Below are 17,766 nucleotides of genomic sequence, written 5' to 3'. Positions count from 1 at the left end.
TTCTCCCCCCCCCCCCCCCCCTCCCCGCACCTACCCCGCAGGCCGCCGCCCCCATCGCGCCGCCGCCGCCGCCGGGCTCCTCCCGGTGCCACCGCGGGGGGGGGACGACACGCACACTGCGAGGGCCGCCCCCCCCCTTCCCCGCCACACCGGGGGCTGCGGGACTCCCCCCCCCCCCCCCCCCGATATCCGGGCGCCGCGAGGATCCTCCCCCCCATATCCGGGGGGGGCGACACCGCCGCCCCCTCCCCAGTGGGCACCGGGGGTCCCGTGGGGGAGGGGAAGGGGACGACGACGATGACGAGGGCGTCCCCCGCCCCTCCGCACCCTTCCGGGAGGAGCGGGAGAGGCCGCGGAGCTCGGCCAATGGCAGGCCGAGCTGGCGTGGCGTCACGGTGATGTCATTCCCGCGGGAAAATCAAGCGTGGTGGGAGATGCCCGCTCCCCCCTCCCCCCTCTTCGCTTCCAGAGACTCGAGAGCTCTTTGTACCAAAGCGATTTATTTGCATGTAAATAAACATGTTCTTTGCAATATTTCCCCAAAAAAGGTCCAAAGTCCACTCTACGTCCAAAAAGGGGGCGAAAGGGGCGGGGCTGTACAAAATAGCCCATTTCCGGACAGGTATTTACATCCCCACTGTTCCGCGAAGGATCCGCTTCTTTTAATCTCCATGTACATTCCCCCCACCTGAGATTAAAAGGTTTGGCTTTTATCTTTACACCTTTTATCTTTCCAATACTGAAAGATGTAAAATAATCGTCGAGAATAAGCAAAAGATATTTAAAAAATAAACCATTTGTGAGAGACCCAAACCTGCACAGGGCTGCGCGGTCACGCGCCTCAGCTCTCCGCACCGCAACAGTCCCAATCCGCTCTCGCTCTCTCTCCCATGGTTTCTATCACGCGACGGGGAAGGGGACAGCGCAGCAAAATGGGGCGAAAAGCTTTAAATTGGTGCCGCGGGGAGCGGGGTTGCGCAGGGGAGATGCCGTTCTCTCCGGTTCTGCGGGTCACAGCAACACCCGCCCGCGCCGGGGAAATTTAGGATGTTGAACTTTGGTCTTGGGTGAGCCGAGAAGGAAGCGTGTGCAGCTCTCTCCTTTAGAATGCAGGTTTTGTGTTAATTACGAAGCCGAACGGTTATTTCCTTCCAACTTTTACTGAGTTTCACAGCAGCAAAATGTGACGCCAATTCACACCGAGTCCAGCGAACCGTCCCGGGAAACCCCCGGCCCTGCCTCAACTCAAAGAGAGTTTCTTTTCAAAGCCTCTTTATGCCTTCACACAACCCAGAAGTGATCAAAAGGCTTTTTGTAAGACAAAACAATTTGAAAAACAATAATAAGAGGGGCGGCACAAAAACAGGGAAGAACCTGCTGGAGCGCGAACAGGCACCGCTTCCCCACCGCAGCCGCCGCAGCACGCTCTCAGGATGAATTTATCTGGTGGTGCGTTTCTTACATCCTCTTCGCAGACACCCCGCGGTCACACAGCTCCGATGCTGCGCAAGATAACGGCAGCTGCTCCAGGTTTAGACTTTATTTACCTTTTTCCCGCCAGCTCAGCGCAGGGAATTGGGAGCACTGGGGAGCGGGGAAGCTATGGTTTGCGGGAGCAAAGGATGAATGGTGGAAAATACCAGAAGGGAAGAGTTCTCCAGAGCCTGGGGGGGGCTTTGGAGACATTCGCAGCTCCTGAGTTCCGCAGGAGCGCTGGAATGAAGCTGAAGGCAGGAGGAAGAGGTGAAAAATCCCTACAGTTAACGGAATAGTTGTCACCCTACTGAAAAGACATCGGCCTGGCTACGGCTTTGAGTGAGCCGGGAAAGGAAGAGCTCGCCTGCAGTCAGCCCCTAAACAGGACTGGAAATCTCTGTGGTTTAAAAGAAAATTGAAATCCTTGACATCTTTTCAGGCTGCATCCCCAAATGCGAAGCATCATCTCACCCCCACGGGGGAAATCCTGGCCTCCAGGAAGCGACAGCAAAATCCGAGGGGAGCGGGATTCTGCTCAGGACATGGTTCAAAAGGAGATGTGTGCGCAAGAACTCTTCATTTCCCACATTCCTCTTCAGTGATTCAGATTTAACTGCCTTTAAAAATAAAACACTCCCCTGAGTCTCTTTTCCTTTCAGGGACCATAAGATAAGACCATAGAGGATGCCTGAGTCATGCTCTTAATTCCAGCCAAAGGGGAATCCATCCATCTTTTAAGGGAGTCGCTGCTTTTTATCCAACTCTTACCCAGATGAACCAGTTCCGGGCCGTTTTTCCAGCAGTCCCAGCTCTTCTACCAGGACACGGTTGGCTCACACCGACTGCTAACACCTCCCCGAGAGAGGAGGGAACACTTGTGTGCATTACCAGAGCTACTAACGGAGAGCCACGCTGCAAGTTAAAAGAAAAAAAAAAAATCAAAAACCCAAATGAAACCCTGCAGGGCTCAGAAACAGGTTGCAACACCGGGGCCCAGTTTTTAGCCGTGAACGCACCCTAGCGCTTCTGTTAATGGAAGTATTCGTAGTGGATAAATTAAGCATGGCTCTAAAGCATTCGCAGGACCGGGACGCACGCGGCTTACAGTCTATCGCTCTCCAATCGCAGCGTCAGCGGGTTCTGGGGAAGCTCTGTTCGCGGGGCTCACACGGAAGCAACGCTCAGATGAAGACGGTGGAGTCCTCTCTCAATTCAGCTCTGCTCCAGCGCACGTCAGCATTGCCCCGACTTCACCAAAGCCACAGGGGCTGCATGTGTGCAGCGCTGCCCAAATCCACGGGCTCTACCCAAATTCCCAAGTCCCTTGGGGCTCTGCGTCGTACAATTAAAACGGAGATTGTGTGAAAACAAGCAGCACAAGGCGTTCGGATAGGGACATAAATAAATAGCTAAAATGAAAGGGAAGTCAAACATAAGACAGCAATCCTTCATCGCTGCGACCTGGAATCAAATGCTGAGATCCGTCAGAGCACAGTGCCCGATTCTGCAGAGCAGTTCCTATCAGAGGAAGGCGAAGTTCCTCAGCACCCCACTGCATCAGGCATTGAACGAAGAAATGCCACAAAAATAAAATAAATTAAAAAAATTAGTTTTTTTTTTTTCTTCCAAACACCCTTTTAAAAAGAATACACCCCTAAAACATGCCCTAAAATAATTAGCTTAAAAATTCCTACAAAACAAAAGCAACTTATTCTGAATGGGAAGAGGGGCAGAGGAACTCGGACTCTCCCAGAATTGCCTATGTTTCTGTTTGCACCAGGTTGGGGGCTGCTCCCATGCTCACACACGCACGTAGCTTTACACCCATTAACTCCAGTGGGGCTATTAATACTTATAACGAGTGAGTGTAAGTGTCCGTGGGACGAAGGCCACAGTCAGGGACCCGCCTGGCCGAACGAGCTGCTGGCACTCACACTTTCTGGTCAGACTTTGGAGATCCTTGGAAATAATTTTTTTTTCCTCTTCAAGCACACCCCATAAAAATGAGCGTGGCAGGTTTGCAATGATCGGTTCCTTTCTTTCAGCCTCTAGAACCCGCAGGTCCTGCGTACAGCTCAGCTTTTAAAGATACTAAGAAAATTAATTGCCAATTAGAGCGACATCCATGAGATCGTCATCTTCTTCCCCGATCAAAAACTCCGGGCTAGCCCGGGACGGTCGCTCAGCCGAAAGGATAGCACTGCTCGTCATGGAGAGGGACTGGTCAGCCGAAATTGGGGACTTGGACCAGCTCTCCGGCTTCATGCTGTGAGATTTCTTCTTGTCTCTGTCTTTATCTCGATCCCGATCTCTGTCCCGGTCTTTGTCTTTCACTTTTTTCTTCTCTTTTTTGTGCTTCTTGTGTTTTTCTGAGCTATATTCAGGCAAAGGCCTAATGCCATCGTCAGAGCTGGGGCTGTTCTGATAGGATTTCTCCGCTATGGAAGAGCCCGACTCGCTCTCGCTGTCGATGTTTTGGGGAGTGTAGGCAGGAGACTTACTGTGACTGGGAGAGCAGCGTTCGTGTTTTGGGGTAGATCCACTGATTAGAGGGGACCCGTAGCTTTTGGAAGAAGCCATCTGAGGCCTTAGGCTATCCCCACCTCCTTCCCCAGGTTTCTGCAAGGTTACTTTGGCTTTAATGCTAGGGGAACCACCATCGTGTTTGCTGATGATAATTTTGGCCACTCCAGTGCTTCCAACGTTTTTGGAATCTGAAGCCTTCTTGGAAGAGTCGACAGATCCTCCAGAAACAGAGACTTTAGATTTCTCTTTGTCACTCTTCTCGCGTTTGCCCTGGAACTCACCCCCAGACATATTGTGTTTGGAGGACATAGTATGGCTTGAGGAATTGGAACTTGGCCCCATTTGTCCATCCATTGGGTCATCTCCACCAGGCCCGCTAGTGACAACCCCATGTTTAAGTTTGTCTATGACTGCAGTCAGAGATGGCTTCTTGTTTCTGCTTGGAGACTTGCCTTTGGAACTTCCATGCTGGTTTTGAGATGAAGACATGGAAGACCCACTAGATGAAAAGGAAGATGAAGATGCCGTCGAAGAATTTGATGAAGGAGGTGGTTTCTGTGACATAGACCCAGAGGATCCCATTCCTGAAGACGATTTCATACTTGAGCTTGATCCGGTCCCAGACATATGGGAGCCTCCAGAACCCGAACTGATAGGCGACTTTGCTTTAGATGATGGGGGAGTACCTGGGACAGGTTTCATGGGAGAAGCAAGCTTTTCAGATCCCCCTGAGGGTCTAGAATGAGATGGAGAGATGTTTGGTTTACTCATGGAAGGGTTCATAAGTGAGGACGGCTTTCCTTGAGGTTTCATCTTGGTACTTCCAGAACCGCTACTGAGGCCGTGTTTGGTGATGGGGGAGGATCCAGGCTTTCCCACCGACTGAGCTGAGCTTTTGGACTGACCTGAACTTGAGCTACCTTGGCTTGAGTAGAGGCTGCTGCTCATCTTTGAGCCAGAAGACCCTTCTGATTTGCTGCTTTTAATTTTGCCTGAGGTTGAAGAGGAGGAAGAAGAGGAGGAGGAGGAAGAATGGCTATGATGGCTTTTGCTGCTGGAGGAGGTGACAGAGCCACTACTTGTATACTGGCCGTGTGAAGACGGTTTGCCAACAGTCACTGTTCCTTTTGGGATCTGAATGGTTATTTTTGGAATAGGAGGAGTAGCTACACCAGGAGGAGTCTGAGATCTGCCCGAGCTCCCTGGAGATTTGGACCCACCTGTGCTTGCTGGTGGTGTGAAAGGCCTGTTTGCTGAGCTGTGGGATGGAGACTTCCCATCTGTCTCCTGCTTTTTCCGCTTTGGAAGTTTCTCTTTACTTTTACCATCGCTGGATGGTGTCCGGCTGCGCTTCCCTGGCTTCCCGTCTATCCCAGGACCTGCCATGTTACTTCCAGAACCATTGCCTTCCTTTACCCGTTTCTGAGACTTTTCTTTTCCTAAATCCCCTGTATTCAGTAAAGGGCTCTGACCTCCACTGTGATGCTCCATGATGTCAGAGGACCCCAGTGCTTTGCTTGCAGCTGCAATAATACTAAAATCTACCGTATCGGACTGGTTGCTCCCCTTAAATTTATTTTCCCCCCCATCAGCCCCTAAGACTTGCACCCCCAAACTAGTGATAGCCTGGGATGCATAGCCCTTGAAATCATCAGTGTCTCCACTCTGACTACTCTCATCAAAGTACTCCTCCCCAAAGCCACTTTGACTCTGACTGTTGAGCAAGTCAGGATTGAAATCTACTCCATCCGGAAAAAAATGGTTTGAAGAATCACTGTTGGGGCTCACGGCAGCATCTGCTATCAGGTCTGCTGGATCCGTGTATGGGTTCTCACTATTGTTAGTCTGAAAAACATCTGGGTCAAAGAGGGCACTTTGTGAATGTCCTGAACTAGAAGAGTCTCTTACTGGAGTACCAATGGGTGGACAGTCCTCATTAGTGGTGGGTAGCTTGGAAGCCTCCTCTGCTATATCCGAAAGGATATCAGTAACATCGGCTCCAATGCTGTCCGAACTAGAAAGTCGAACCATTCTCTGAATACTGGGCTGCGAGTGAGGTATAGGCTGCGGGTATGTAGTAGGAGGAGTGCTGCACTGGCTGGGTGCTGGAGTAATGTGAGGGGTGTCCAGGGTATCTGCAGTCATGTTGACATCAAAAATGGGATTCTGGGAGTCAACATCCATTGAAAAGAGCTCCCTCTGGAAATCATCCTCAGTCTGATGCTTGGGCTTGTCGGCCGGCATGCGGGATTTTTTTTTCTTTTGCTTATTCCCCCCAGGGCCCATTTCCATTCTGGGGGAGCCAGAGGAAGAGTTCTGCCTTTCAAGAGGGCTGCTCCCATACAGAGTGGAGAAATCCTGAGGGGGATTCTCTTTAAGAAGGTTCATGAGCATGGGGTGGTTCTTGGTGTTGCTTGCTGGTGAGGATACTGGTGGTGGTGTGTGGTGGGGAGGGGTTGGACTTGAGCCAATGGTAGACCCCACATTCCCTGTGATCTGCAACAAACTAGTGAGAATAGGGTTCTGAGATACTTTGCTGAAGTCCTCCCCGTGGCCCACCGAGTCATGCCTCTCTTTCATGCTTATGCTCATGTTAAACAAAGTAGTGATGGGCCCCCCAGGAAAAGTGTTTGTTGGGGTAGTGGTACCACTCATTGGGTTGCTGCCTGTGGTCATGCCATACCCTGGGCTGCTGGCTGGGGGAAGATTTTTCTTCACCATGTCTTCTACTGTCTCTGCAATGAGGGACAAGGCTGGTGTGTCTGCTTGAATTGTTTCTGCTTTTCTACGAATTGCTCTCATGGTGACAGGAATGGACATACATCTGCAAGACACAAGGCAAAGGGGTTAGCATGCATTTTGCTGCCCTACAGCATCACTGAAGACGTTTTAACAACTTCACCCGACAGAAAGCAAGCAGTAAGGCTCTTGGGCACAAGAAAGCAACAGGTCCAGGCACTGTAAATGCCCTGCTGTTCTGCTTGTATTCACGCTTATCCCATCACGCTTATCTAGCCATGAGACAACCGTGCCTTTATGCATTACCCTGCAATCACAAAGGAAGAATTAATCAATCAATCAACTAATAACTAATAGCTGACATATCATGATCTTGTAGCTAAAGCACAGGATGCAATCTGGGTTGTTGCTCTGATTCTGCCAGAGAACACCTTTGCCTAAGCTTGGCAAACCTAATTTCCTGCAACCCTGTAAAGATCAATGACAATGCCACATTCTACTCAAGGATGAAAAGCCTATAACCTTCTGAAAGAAAAAAATGCTATTCTCACTGAAGAGGTCTGTGTTATGCACTGTTAACGTTCTGCTGTGTTCTGAATGGCGGCTGGGGTGGAGGAACCTTGATATAAGGTCTGTGTAAATGACAAACTGCAGGGGAGCTCTTCCACGCTTCACAAGACTTAGGAAGGAACCAACTGCAGGAGAAGGCATAAATAGGTAGGCACCTCGGACACGCACCCAAAAATAAGTAGCTATGGTTCAGCGCCTGGAATGTCATTTTCAATAGGGCTCAAAGCTTTCCTCTCTTCTAAACAACCACTATCAAAACTCCCCCACAGACAGAACGGCTCCAAAACCGCCAGGATAAATATGAGCTAGACACAGAGTTCATTTACATGATTTGGAGTGCACGCCGGCACAGAAAAATCCAGCTTACCTTTGAACAACTTTGGCAATGAAATCATCCGTACAGATAAGAGCATCAGACAGCCCTTTGTACAGCTTACAGTTCACATGAGTAGAGTCTTGCACATCCATTACCACTAAAAGAAAGAAGGCGTTTGGAAGTGATCAAAATCCTGGTTACAGTGGAAGAAAACCCTCCCTTCCTTCCCATAAACACGCTCATGCTTTTATTGAGTCCACTTACCACACACCAGGGAGTCATTCACAGGATGCTGAAAGGATACACTAAAACAGGAGTCAGAGAGAGGACAAACTTCAAACTGCAGGATCCCGGGAGAATCTGAAAGACATGGGAACTGTTAAGTTAGGGAACACGGGGGATGAACCAGAGGCACCAGCTCAATACTCACATATAGAAGGAAAAAAAAGGAAAAGAGGAAAGCAGCATGGGCTTCATTTCTTATTCCTACACCTGGAACACCCCCCCCCCAGGGTTTCTTACTATCCATGCATTATATTCCACTTGATGCAGTACCCACCTTCTTTTAAAACTGTTCGCTTGACACAGCTGCCAATCAGTGTGTTGTATGCCACCTGATGTCTGATCAAATTGAGGATGAGAGGAACCCGGCCAGGGTGCTGGAAGGCGATTTTACTAATCAGAGTTCCTTGAAGGCTTCTTCCATCTGGGAGAGGAGCATCTTTGTTCAGAAAGTAACAGTGCTGCTGTCCTGGAAGAGCCTGACAAACAATTTCTGCTTTACTCCAACTACTGCTGGGTACAAGGCAATAACAGACATCTAGGAAGGCAAGCGCAGGCCCCAGATCCAAGTGACACCAAGCCACCTTTCTGGCTGAAAATGACAAACAACACAGACACTTTTCTTCCAATCTGAACATGCAAAACATGATTTGGGCTCCTCAGAAGTAGTAGTGCCAAATTGTCCCCACTGAAACAGTTTCATAGAGTATGGCATCCCTTCTGAGGGAAAAGAGAAATCCTCTGAAGTTAACAGGAGATCTGTCATTGACAAATTTAAGAACTAGGATTTCTCCCAAAGTGATGCGATTCATTCAGCCACATATTACAGTCCGAACAAGAGGAAGGGACAGTCCCATACCTCTGCTGTCATTCCTGTAGCTGCACTTCAACAGCAATGGATTTCTCATTACCTAATTTTCCTAATTACTGTGGTCATATCTGTGCCTGAGCTCTAATGCCTGGCTAGCACAGTTTTTGCCTGTGAGTAAATGCTGTACCAATTTCCTTTATCCTACTTAAAAGACACCTGAAACAGATGAAAACCCCCAAACTGCTCACCTACAAGTATAACACCCTGGTTGTAACAACATACTTACTGCATAGAAGCGCATACTGTGGTTTAAAGTTAGAGGATCAGCATCCTTGGATAATTCAAACTGTGTGATCAACTCATACAAGGGTACAAATGTTGGCGGCGTGTCGAACAATGGAATACCTGAGGGAAGAAGATGGCACAGAATGATAGCACCTGGGAGCCAGAAAGAGCTGGTGGGTGAGAGAAGGCGTGACTGCCTAGTAAAAGAAACTTATCCAGGTTTTACTAGAAATAGCACAAAAACTTGAGCAGCTTTTCTGGCACACTTTAAAAATGAGCAGCAGTTAATTAATAAAAACCTAGGGAGTATCTGTCTGACAGATCTGCAACCCACCTGTGCAGCCCTGAAGTTTCTGAATGAAAGCTCGAGACACTGGAATGGGACGTGGGAATTTCAGGAAGAAACAAGCTGGTAAGTCCACACTGTTGGCACTGGTGATTGACGAGAACGATGGAGTTCTGAAAGATTGGGTTAATACAAGATCTTATTAGATGCAGGGCACGACTCTGTCTTCTGCTACGAGCACCAGACATCCAATTTACTGTTTGCTCAAATACAAGCACGTTGTCATACCTTCTTAAAAATTAAGATACTCCTCAAAAGCATGTCACATGCCTGAAATATGTACTTCCTGCCTTAAAAACAGCGTGTAAGTGCTTTATATAATGCTAGGACATCATGCAGTCATCTCCCCACTCTGACTGCAACAGAGGACTGAGTGTTGAATTTGCACGTAAAGAAGGGTGCCGAGAAGGGCCCGGCAGATGTGGCGTTTGCTTACCCTTTGCTGTCAACTGGATGAGAGCCCATAATCAGTGGTGCAATTGGAAGTTTGTACATAGTCATGGTTCCCTCAACTGTTACTGACACATTCATACCCAAAGACCGAGGAACTGCAAGAGGAAGCAAGAAAAAAAAAACACAACATAAGCTGATGAAAAAAAAAACAATGTGAGCTTTATGAATTAAATATCACTACAGTGGAAATATCTTACTTCCTCCGCAAGGCACGGTTTTCAGCATTCACCTTTATCACTAAATGGACTACAGCCAAACTAATTACACTATCTAATGCTCTATATTTTCTCTTGCAAGGCAGACCAATTGCATAATTCTTAAAATATATTCCAAATACATTTGAAGTTTGTAGTATGCTCTTTACAAAGCAAAACAAATAAGGAATTTGGACAATTTCACCCTCTTCTTTCCCAAGACAAGCCTCAATTTTAATTGGTGCTTGGTTTTGTCATTTTAGCAAGAGACAAAAGTCCATGCACGTGCATAAAATATAATCTTCCACTAAGATGGCAGGGACACAAGTATTTCCACAATACAATAAATCCCATGTTAGCGACAACATGGAAAAAGGCTCTGTCTGCAGACTGTCACCCCGTCACCCTCGATAGCAGTCCAGTTCAAACTCCAGAGCAGCCACGCGGTTCGAGAAGATGGCCAACTGAAGCAGCATTTACACATGGGCTTATGAAACCCGTGTCCTCTGCAAGTCAACCTATGATTTTCCTGTATTACAGGGTGGCAGCAGAGGGGAGCTAAAGTGTTGGAATTCTGCTTTCTTCTCTCCTTCAAGCAGTAGCAGCCCACACTAGCTTCTAAAGCTGACCTACCATTGTTCTCATGCAAAATAACAGGGGCTCCAGTGCCATCTTCAAACAAATCATAAGGCGAGACATAATACTTGAGATTCATCAGGAGACCTGTGGGGAGAGAAGTTTTTGAACAGGCATTCTGACGATACAAATTAGCCCAATCATTATTAACCCCTGTAACCACACGATATTTGCACTGTAACACAGCACGCACTGTGCAGAGCTGCAAGTGCATCTTGAAAGAGCTGTTCTCTGACACAGAATTGGCCATCTGCCATAAAATTACCGTGTGTGGCTTTGTAAAGAAAAGCTGGCTTTCTGCATCATGTGGGACTTAGAAATACTCAACCAACTTGTCCCTCTTTCAGTTTGATTAGCATTTTCCACTACTGCCATCAGTTAAAGTGAAACTAATGTCCATAAAGGGGAGCCTGAACAAAGCCATTTTTATTCTTTTATTTTTTTTTAAGTGTTAATCAAAGATACCTCCACTCCTGGGGGTGAGATAGCCAACACTGCCATGAAGAATCTTGTCGAGGGGATTTGCATTGGTGGCTTGCCTGCAAGAGAGGCGATCACAGGTCTGTAACAAGCCAGAGCCATACCTGAAGCCAAAATTCACGTGCTGATGGCAGTCTAAGATTTTAGCTCAATATATACACGTCTCAGTCACACAGAGGTACTGATGTTAGTCTTCAAACTGTTATAGGCAAAACAAAAGCTACTTTACAGCATGGATGGTTTATCCACTGAACCTACAGCAGTGAAAGATGGTCAAATGTTTCTCGATTTCTTATGGTAATACACACTACCGCTAATCCATCTAGTTACAAACTTTTTTTTTTGCCTTTTAGACTTTCTTTCAACTGAATTCTGCAGTTAAAAATGAATTGCTCAGAAAGCTCTGAGCATTTTTCATATATATATATTCATATATGTATATATATATATTTTTTTTCATATATATATATATATACACATACACAATTCCCCTGCTGCCACGGGCCTTCTATAGCCTCGGCATTGTAATTCTTAGCAATAATGCCAGACTGTTAAGGCACTGATGAGACACTTCCTGGATACTCAATACTTGGCATGATCCGAATCAGCCAACATGACGCAGCATTATTAAGAAAAAACAAACCAACAACAAAACCCAACAAACCATATAGATGTCCTTACCAATACATCCCCGCCATTTTTGAGAGATCCAGCTCTAAGGACTGCAGAGCTAAGTACATTTTAGTTTTAAGTTTGCTGGGGAAAAAAAACCAAACACGATATGAGTGAAATTGAAAGGAACTGTGCAACGAAATGCAACTCACAGAACTGCTGGCTGATACGCTGCAGTACTTGCCATCAGGCTGAGCATTTAGAAATTATAACTTTTCATTCTGCATTCCCACTTCATGTTAAAACCTCCCTACCCACTGCGTGCACATGCAAGCCATGATGATGAAGTCAGCAGGATCACCCACGATGCAAATTAAAGTACAGAACTAAAGGCTTGTGGGTTTGTTTAATTTTATGTATGTGGATGTAAATAAATATATCGCTGACTTACTTGTCTCCTGGCAACTTATACAGGTTCACAAGTCCCCTTAGATGCTTAGAAAATTCATCAAAATTTTTCTCTCTGAAAAGAAGAAGGAGAAAAAGTTAACATGTATTCAAATTTGTAACAGAAAATGTTTTATTTTAAAAAGTTCTATTAATACAGACACTAAGCTACTTAAGAAAAGACATTTGCTACATGAAAGCTACAAAAGGTGTGGGATTCTGAGGAATGTTGCGCTGTGGCTTCCAAGATACAATGTACAGCAATCAGAATCAGAAGTATCTGAACCAAAGCCAGAAAATGCCCTGGAGGAGCAGAGAGACTTTGTGGGGAAGGAACAGGTATGAAACATTTTGCATTTCCAGACATAAAATAGCATCAGATCAATACTGCAAAGAGAAGCCTGTCAGAAAATGCAACAAACAACTCTTGCTGCTCACCTTAGATGTTGCACCAATTCTGGACAACTCTGAAAAGGAAAGAACATACAACGATATCAATGTCGAATGCAGCAATTTCAGTCTTTGTGCAGCACAGCAACTGTAAAATATTAGCACAGTAAAATTTCTGAGCATCAGTTTTTCATGACAAGCAACACTGTGCTCACAACTACACATTGCTACAGTTCTAGTTCTGCTTGTCAATGCCCTCCAGGACAAATTCAAGCAATACTCTTTCCTCTTAAACGACTAATTTGAAATAAACTTTTAAAATTGTGAAGCCTTAGGTTGAAAACCTATGATCTTAACTAGAGATATTAAAACCGGTCCATTTTCAGAAGAGTGGCTAGGCCAATGTAATAGCAGGTTCAAAGTCTCACACATGTGCAGAAGGGAAGTAAAGCCATTTTCCTTCAGCATTCCACATTTTAGTATTTTCCATTCACAAATCTAAGATTTACAAGATGAACTTCCCTATCCTTCCTCCAGAAATAAAATTCTCAGAAACACAGCGATAACTTCCTCAAATAATTTTGCCGGTTATAAAACCACTCAGAGAAAAAGAGCGACCATCAGTAAAATGGTCCTTGCACACGTACGCTACATCGATCAAATCAACCCACAAGAACAGAGGACTCCATGGAGGCTTTTCCTTTCCACTACAACAAGCAGCAAAGGTGCAATGCTAGGTCGAGCGGAACATTAGATAGAACCCATTTCATCCGCTCAAACAAAAGGGAACCAAAATGGCAGTTCCAAAAACACAAAAGCATTACCCTCATCTTTGTCAGCAATACATACCACGGGGTTTTCTCCATGGTGAGCCACCTTGACATCACACAGCAGCCCTGTAGGATCTAACTGGACTTCCACATAGAACATGTCTGAAGTGATGTAACATTCAGTGCCATTTGCACTAAGGTGAGATCCAAGGCTTACATACAAAACAAAACAAAAATTGCTATGAGATGCACACAAAAAACAATTAAAACAGCAGTGAGATTACGATGTGTACAGATAAACAGGAAAGCCTTTGCCATAAAACAAAGGAGAAGACCTACCCGTTTTGTCTAGCTATAGACTCTAACCGATCCGTCATGGCAGGCAGAGAAGATACTAGATGGAGAGAGCAAAAAGCTAGGCTTAGTGAAACGATTCAACATTTCCCCAGGAGTAAGACACCAGCATTAAAAGCAATCTCAACCGGTTACTCTCTCCCACGTCTGCTCACACCTTCACAGCTATATACATTACCTGTACTCAAAATACAGGCAGAACAATTTGCATAGAGAAAACCAAACATTCTCAGAACTGCAAAGAGAGAATGGATTTTCTTCCGCAAGCGGAATTCAGGTATGGGCATTTACAATAAAAGTAACACAGCCAATCTTGACCGGTACTGACTGGCACCGAGATAAATGTGCTTATGCAAACGTGAGCACGCATGCACTAGGAACACAGTGAAACGTGCTAACAACAACCGTGCTTGCTTTTATGATATGGAGTATTTCCATAGCACATCATTCTCAGGCAGTTCGTGAAGTGCATGCACAGAACGTACCAACCTTTCAATGCCTTCTGCAAAGTCTCCAAACAGCTCACCAGATGTTGGTGCCCCCCCGAGTTCATCACAACTCGCTTTTCCTTAGTCAGAAAGAAGAAAAATGTCCTTTTTGTATATCACTCAGTAAGAGGGAATTATTGCAACTTTTGTTCAGTCAAGTGAGGTTTATTTAGGTAATTAAAATCAGATTAGATTTCATCCCAAAATTACTTCCTCATTTTGATTCCTGTAAGAGAACAGCATCCATTTTGGAAGCAGGTAACAAAGGCAGGTCTGAAATGGATTTATTTTCTTTTAAGCAACTTGCTCATCTGGAAAAACAGACTGTGACAACTTTTTAATAGGTATGAACTAAGAATTATACCAGAGACTACAGAGAGATAATGAGACAAGTCAACTTTCAACATCTCAGTATATGCAGAAGCCCAAAGGCTCTCCCCTGACTCCTGCTCCTCCCTCCCCCTACCAATATTTCAAACCCATGTTTGACTAAGCCAACATCGAGTTTTGAATATCACAGAACGGGGAGCAAATTGCTTTACAAAATGCAACATCCTGAAACAGCAAGTGGCAGAATGGTTTGGGCTTCTCAGCACTGGCTGCAACCACAAGTTTGACCCTTTTCCTGGTGCTGAGCTGACAGCTGCCCCATGCCAATTAGGCTGTAGAGGGGGAGCATGGAATCAGGGAAGGCAAAGGCACGCCAGACAGAAAGGGTATGGACATCACTCCCTCCCCTGCAGGCCACAGGGTGTAAGAACTGACACGCCTCAACCACACCGGTCAAGGAGGAAGTTGAGGTTCGAACAAAACGTAAAGCACTTTGAAGAGATCTAAGAGACCGACAACAAAATTATTACTAAAGAAACTTCAGAATCCCTCCTGCTGAGATGCCAACAATTCTCACCATGACTTGACGGACTAACTTCACGGTTTCTGTCCAAGGCCTGTTTTGGTTGTATTTTGCGTGGAGTCTTTCTAAGAGGGTACTCATCTTATTCAGCTTCTCCGTTTCTGTAAGGCAGGGGAGTGTTCAGAAAAGAGAATGAGCCAACATTTGAAGTTTTGCAAATAAAAAAGCTTGGCAGTTGTAATGAAAATACTTTCCACCTTTAAGCTAAACATGATTTCAAAAAACTTATTTACTGCTGATTTACTCCTGCGATCTACACCTTAAGGTTAAGTAAGTGTTAAGGATATATCACAAGCTGTCAAAACCTCAAGGACCAGAAAGTGCCTACAGGCCTGTTGGGAAAAGCCCAGCTCCTATCCTGCTCGGACTCTGAATGATGTTGCCCCAGCTGGTTAAGTTCCGGCATGACAGGAATATATCAGGGTACTGTTTGAAGATACAACAACATGGTCAAAAGATGAAGCTTCCCTGGGACAAGAAACAGAGGGTGTAGAAAACATTGTGTTAAAGAAGCGAGATTAAGCTTCATCTCCTGAATTCCCCTTCACTGTTCTCTCTTCCAACTCTCCAACTTCTTGTACAGTAAGGATCTTCACAGACTCTTCCATCACCAACCACCTCAACCAAATTGGTCCCATTGCGAATTGTCACAAAGTTTCTGATGAGACACACTCCCACCTCATGCTAGCTTGAAACGCAAGGGCTGGTGTCTCCACAGTGCTGTTCTAGAGTAAGGTCATGGCTCCACACACCATGAGACAAAGAAGCAGCAGGAGACTGGGGCAGTCACGGATCTCTGTCAACCTGGAACCTACTCAGCCTTTACAAAACACCTCTTGTACCCCACAGACTCCCATCTACTCCCTGCAGTTCTACAAGCTCATTTCTGTGTATTTTAGAAAGTACCACGATTATAAATAATATTTCTCTGATGAGAAAAAAGGAGGGACACAGTATCACTAAGCAAAAAACTAGTGTTGGACAGTTTAGATAAAAAAGCTCCAAGATTAAATGGTTCATTTTTTCCCTACTCCCTAGTTGGACACATGGACAAAAAGAACACAGGTTTCAAGAGTACTATAATTTTGTCTTTTTTTTTTTTTTGCTGAGACAGCTTTTTCTAGACTTGCATTTGTCAAAAAACTCCAGCGGACATCACCGCCAAAACAAACCCTGTCACTGGCAGGAGCAGCTCCAGGGCAAACACACGTCTATGACATTTTAACTGCCGCGGCAAGCAACCCTGGAAGCCCTCGCCTGCAAAGCGTTTGCTTTCATTAGCGACGCACGTTGAGGCTGACCCCGTCAAACCCAAGCATAAGAAATAAATAAACGTTTGCGAGGCGTTTTCAGAGGCTTTACACCTCTCAGCTACGGCAGAATCACAGAACGGTTGAGGGGAGGCCACCGGCTCCAAGCCCCTGCCCAAGCAGGTTGTCCAGGGCCGCGTACGGATGGCGCTCGAACTCCTCCAGGGATGGAGACTCCCCCACCCCTCTGGGCACCCCGTCCCAGCGCTCGGGCACCCTCTCAGCGAACAAGTGTTTCCTGAGGCTCCGGTGGAGCCTCCCGCCTCTGGGCTGGTGCCCACGGCCGCCGCTCCACTCCTGACAGGAGCCGGGCTCCCCCTGCTTCACACCCTCCCTCCCGCTATTTGCGGACAGCGGTAAGATCCCGTTAAGAACAGGGACAGGGAGACTCCTGACGGATTTCAGCAAAGTTAGAGCCTCACGAGGATATTCGCCTTTATCTCCTTCAAAAATGGAACCACCCCGCAGCCAGCACCAACACCCAGAGGCCCGGCGGGGGGAAGCGAGTGCCGGTGCCGGAGAAAACCCGACACAGGCGGGGTCCTGTCCCTTCCGGAGGCGAAGACACCTCAGCCCCAGCCCGAGCCTGAGCCGCGCCGGTGCCTCGGAGACGCTGCCCCCCCCCCCCCCCGGTCCCCGTCCCCTCACAGGGCCAGCCGCGCCCCTCCGGCGGCACTCACCCTCGGCGCCGCCCGGCACCGCCTTCATGCCGCCGGCGGGGGACGGGGCGGCCCGTTTCGGGCCGCCGCCTCACGTCGGGCCGGGAGCGGAGGGGGATGGAGCCGCGGCCGGGCCGCTCCGCACCGGCCTCACACGGCGGCGGCCGCCGCCATCCCTCCGGCCGCGCGGCGCTCCCGCCCTCTCGCGAGAGCCGCCAAGTTCTCGCGAGAGAGCGGGAGCGCCGCGCGGCCGGAGGGCGGGGCGGGGGCGGAGCGTGCGGCGCCCAATAAAGTTTCACTCGAAGGCAGTTCTCGCGAGAAGACGAGCGCTCTACCCTCCCCTTCCCACTTCCTCCGCGAGGTCTCGCGAGATCGGCGGTCGGTCGGTCCGTGAGGGCGGCGGCGCTGTGGCGGCTGCTGCTCCTCCTCGTCCTCTCGCGAGAGGTGGCTTCGGGTCTCGCGAGAGTTGGCGGGTGCCCCCCTTGGACGCGGAGCCGTTTCGCTTTGGGAAGTGAGCGGGGAGAGCGGCGGCGGGGAGCGGCGGGCCGGGCCGGGCCGAACCGGGCAGGGGGGGAGGGGGGAAGGGAAGACGCGGGCGACCGGTGGTTCCCTGTGGGCCCTTTCGGCTGAGGGAGCCGCGCGGCGGCCCGCGGGGCCCGGGCGTCCCCGGTGCTGAGGGGGTGAGGAAAGGAGCGCGGGCCCAGGCCCC

General features: G+C 47.8%; 1 protein-coding gene across 1 annotated transcript; it reads right to left on the bottom strand.

Annotated features, from left to right (window-relative positions):
* Window positions 1–492: 492 nt before the first annotated feature.
* On the bottom strand, window positions 493–17,106 carry MED1 (mediator complex subunit 1; the record flags this gene model as incomplete). The annotated part of the gene is made up of 15 exons (XM_082495026.1): window positions 493–6,826; window positions 7,679–7,784; window positions 7,892–7,987; window positions 8,187–8,388; window positions 9,007–9,125; window positions 9,340–9,464; window positions 9,788–9,899; window positions 10,632–10,721; window positions 11,100–11,173; window positions 11,796–11,870; window positions 12,178–12,249; window positions 12,612–12,640; window positions 13,413–13,527; window positions 13,673–13,727; window positions 17,079–17,106. 15 exons carry the CDS (start codon window positions 17,104–17,106, stop codon window positions 3,577–3,579), a joined length of 4,548 nt encoding a protein of 1,515 aa, XP_082351152.1. The 3' UTR covers window positions 493–3,576.
* Window positions 17,107–17,766: the final 660 nt, after the last annotated feature.

This window comes from Vanellus vanellus (genome assembly GCF_965231255.1).
Source record: "Vanellus vanellus genome assembly, chromosome: 24".
Lineage (NCBI taxonomy): Eukaryota > Metazoa > Chordata > Aves > Charadriiformes > Charadriidae > Vanellus > Vanellus vanellus.
The sequence above is the reverse complement of the archived record's forward strand: the minus strand, read 5'-3'. Positions and strand labels throughout refer to the sequence as shown.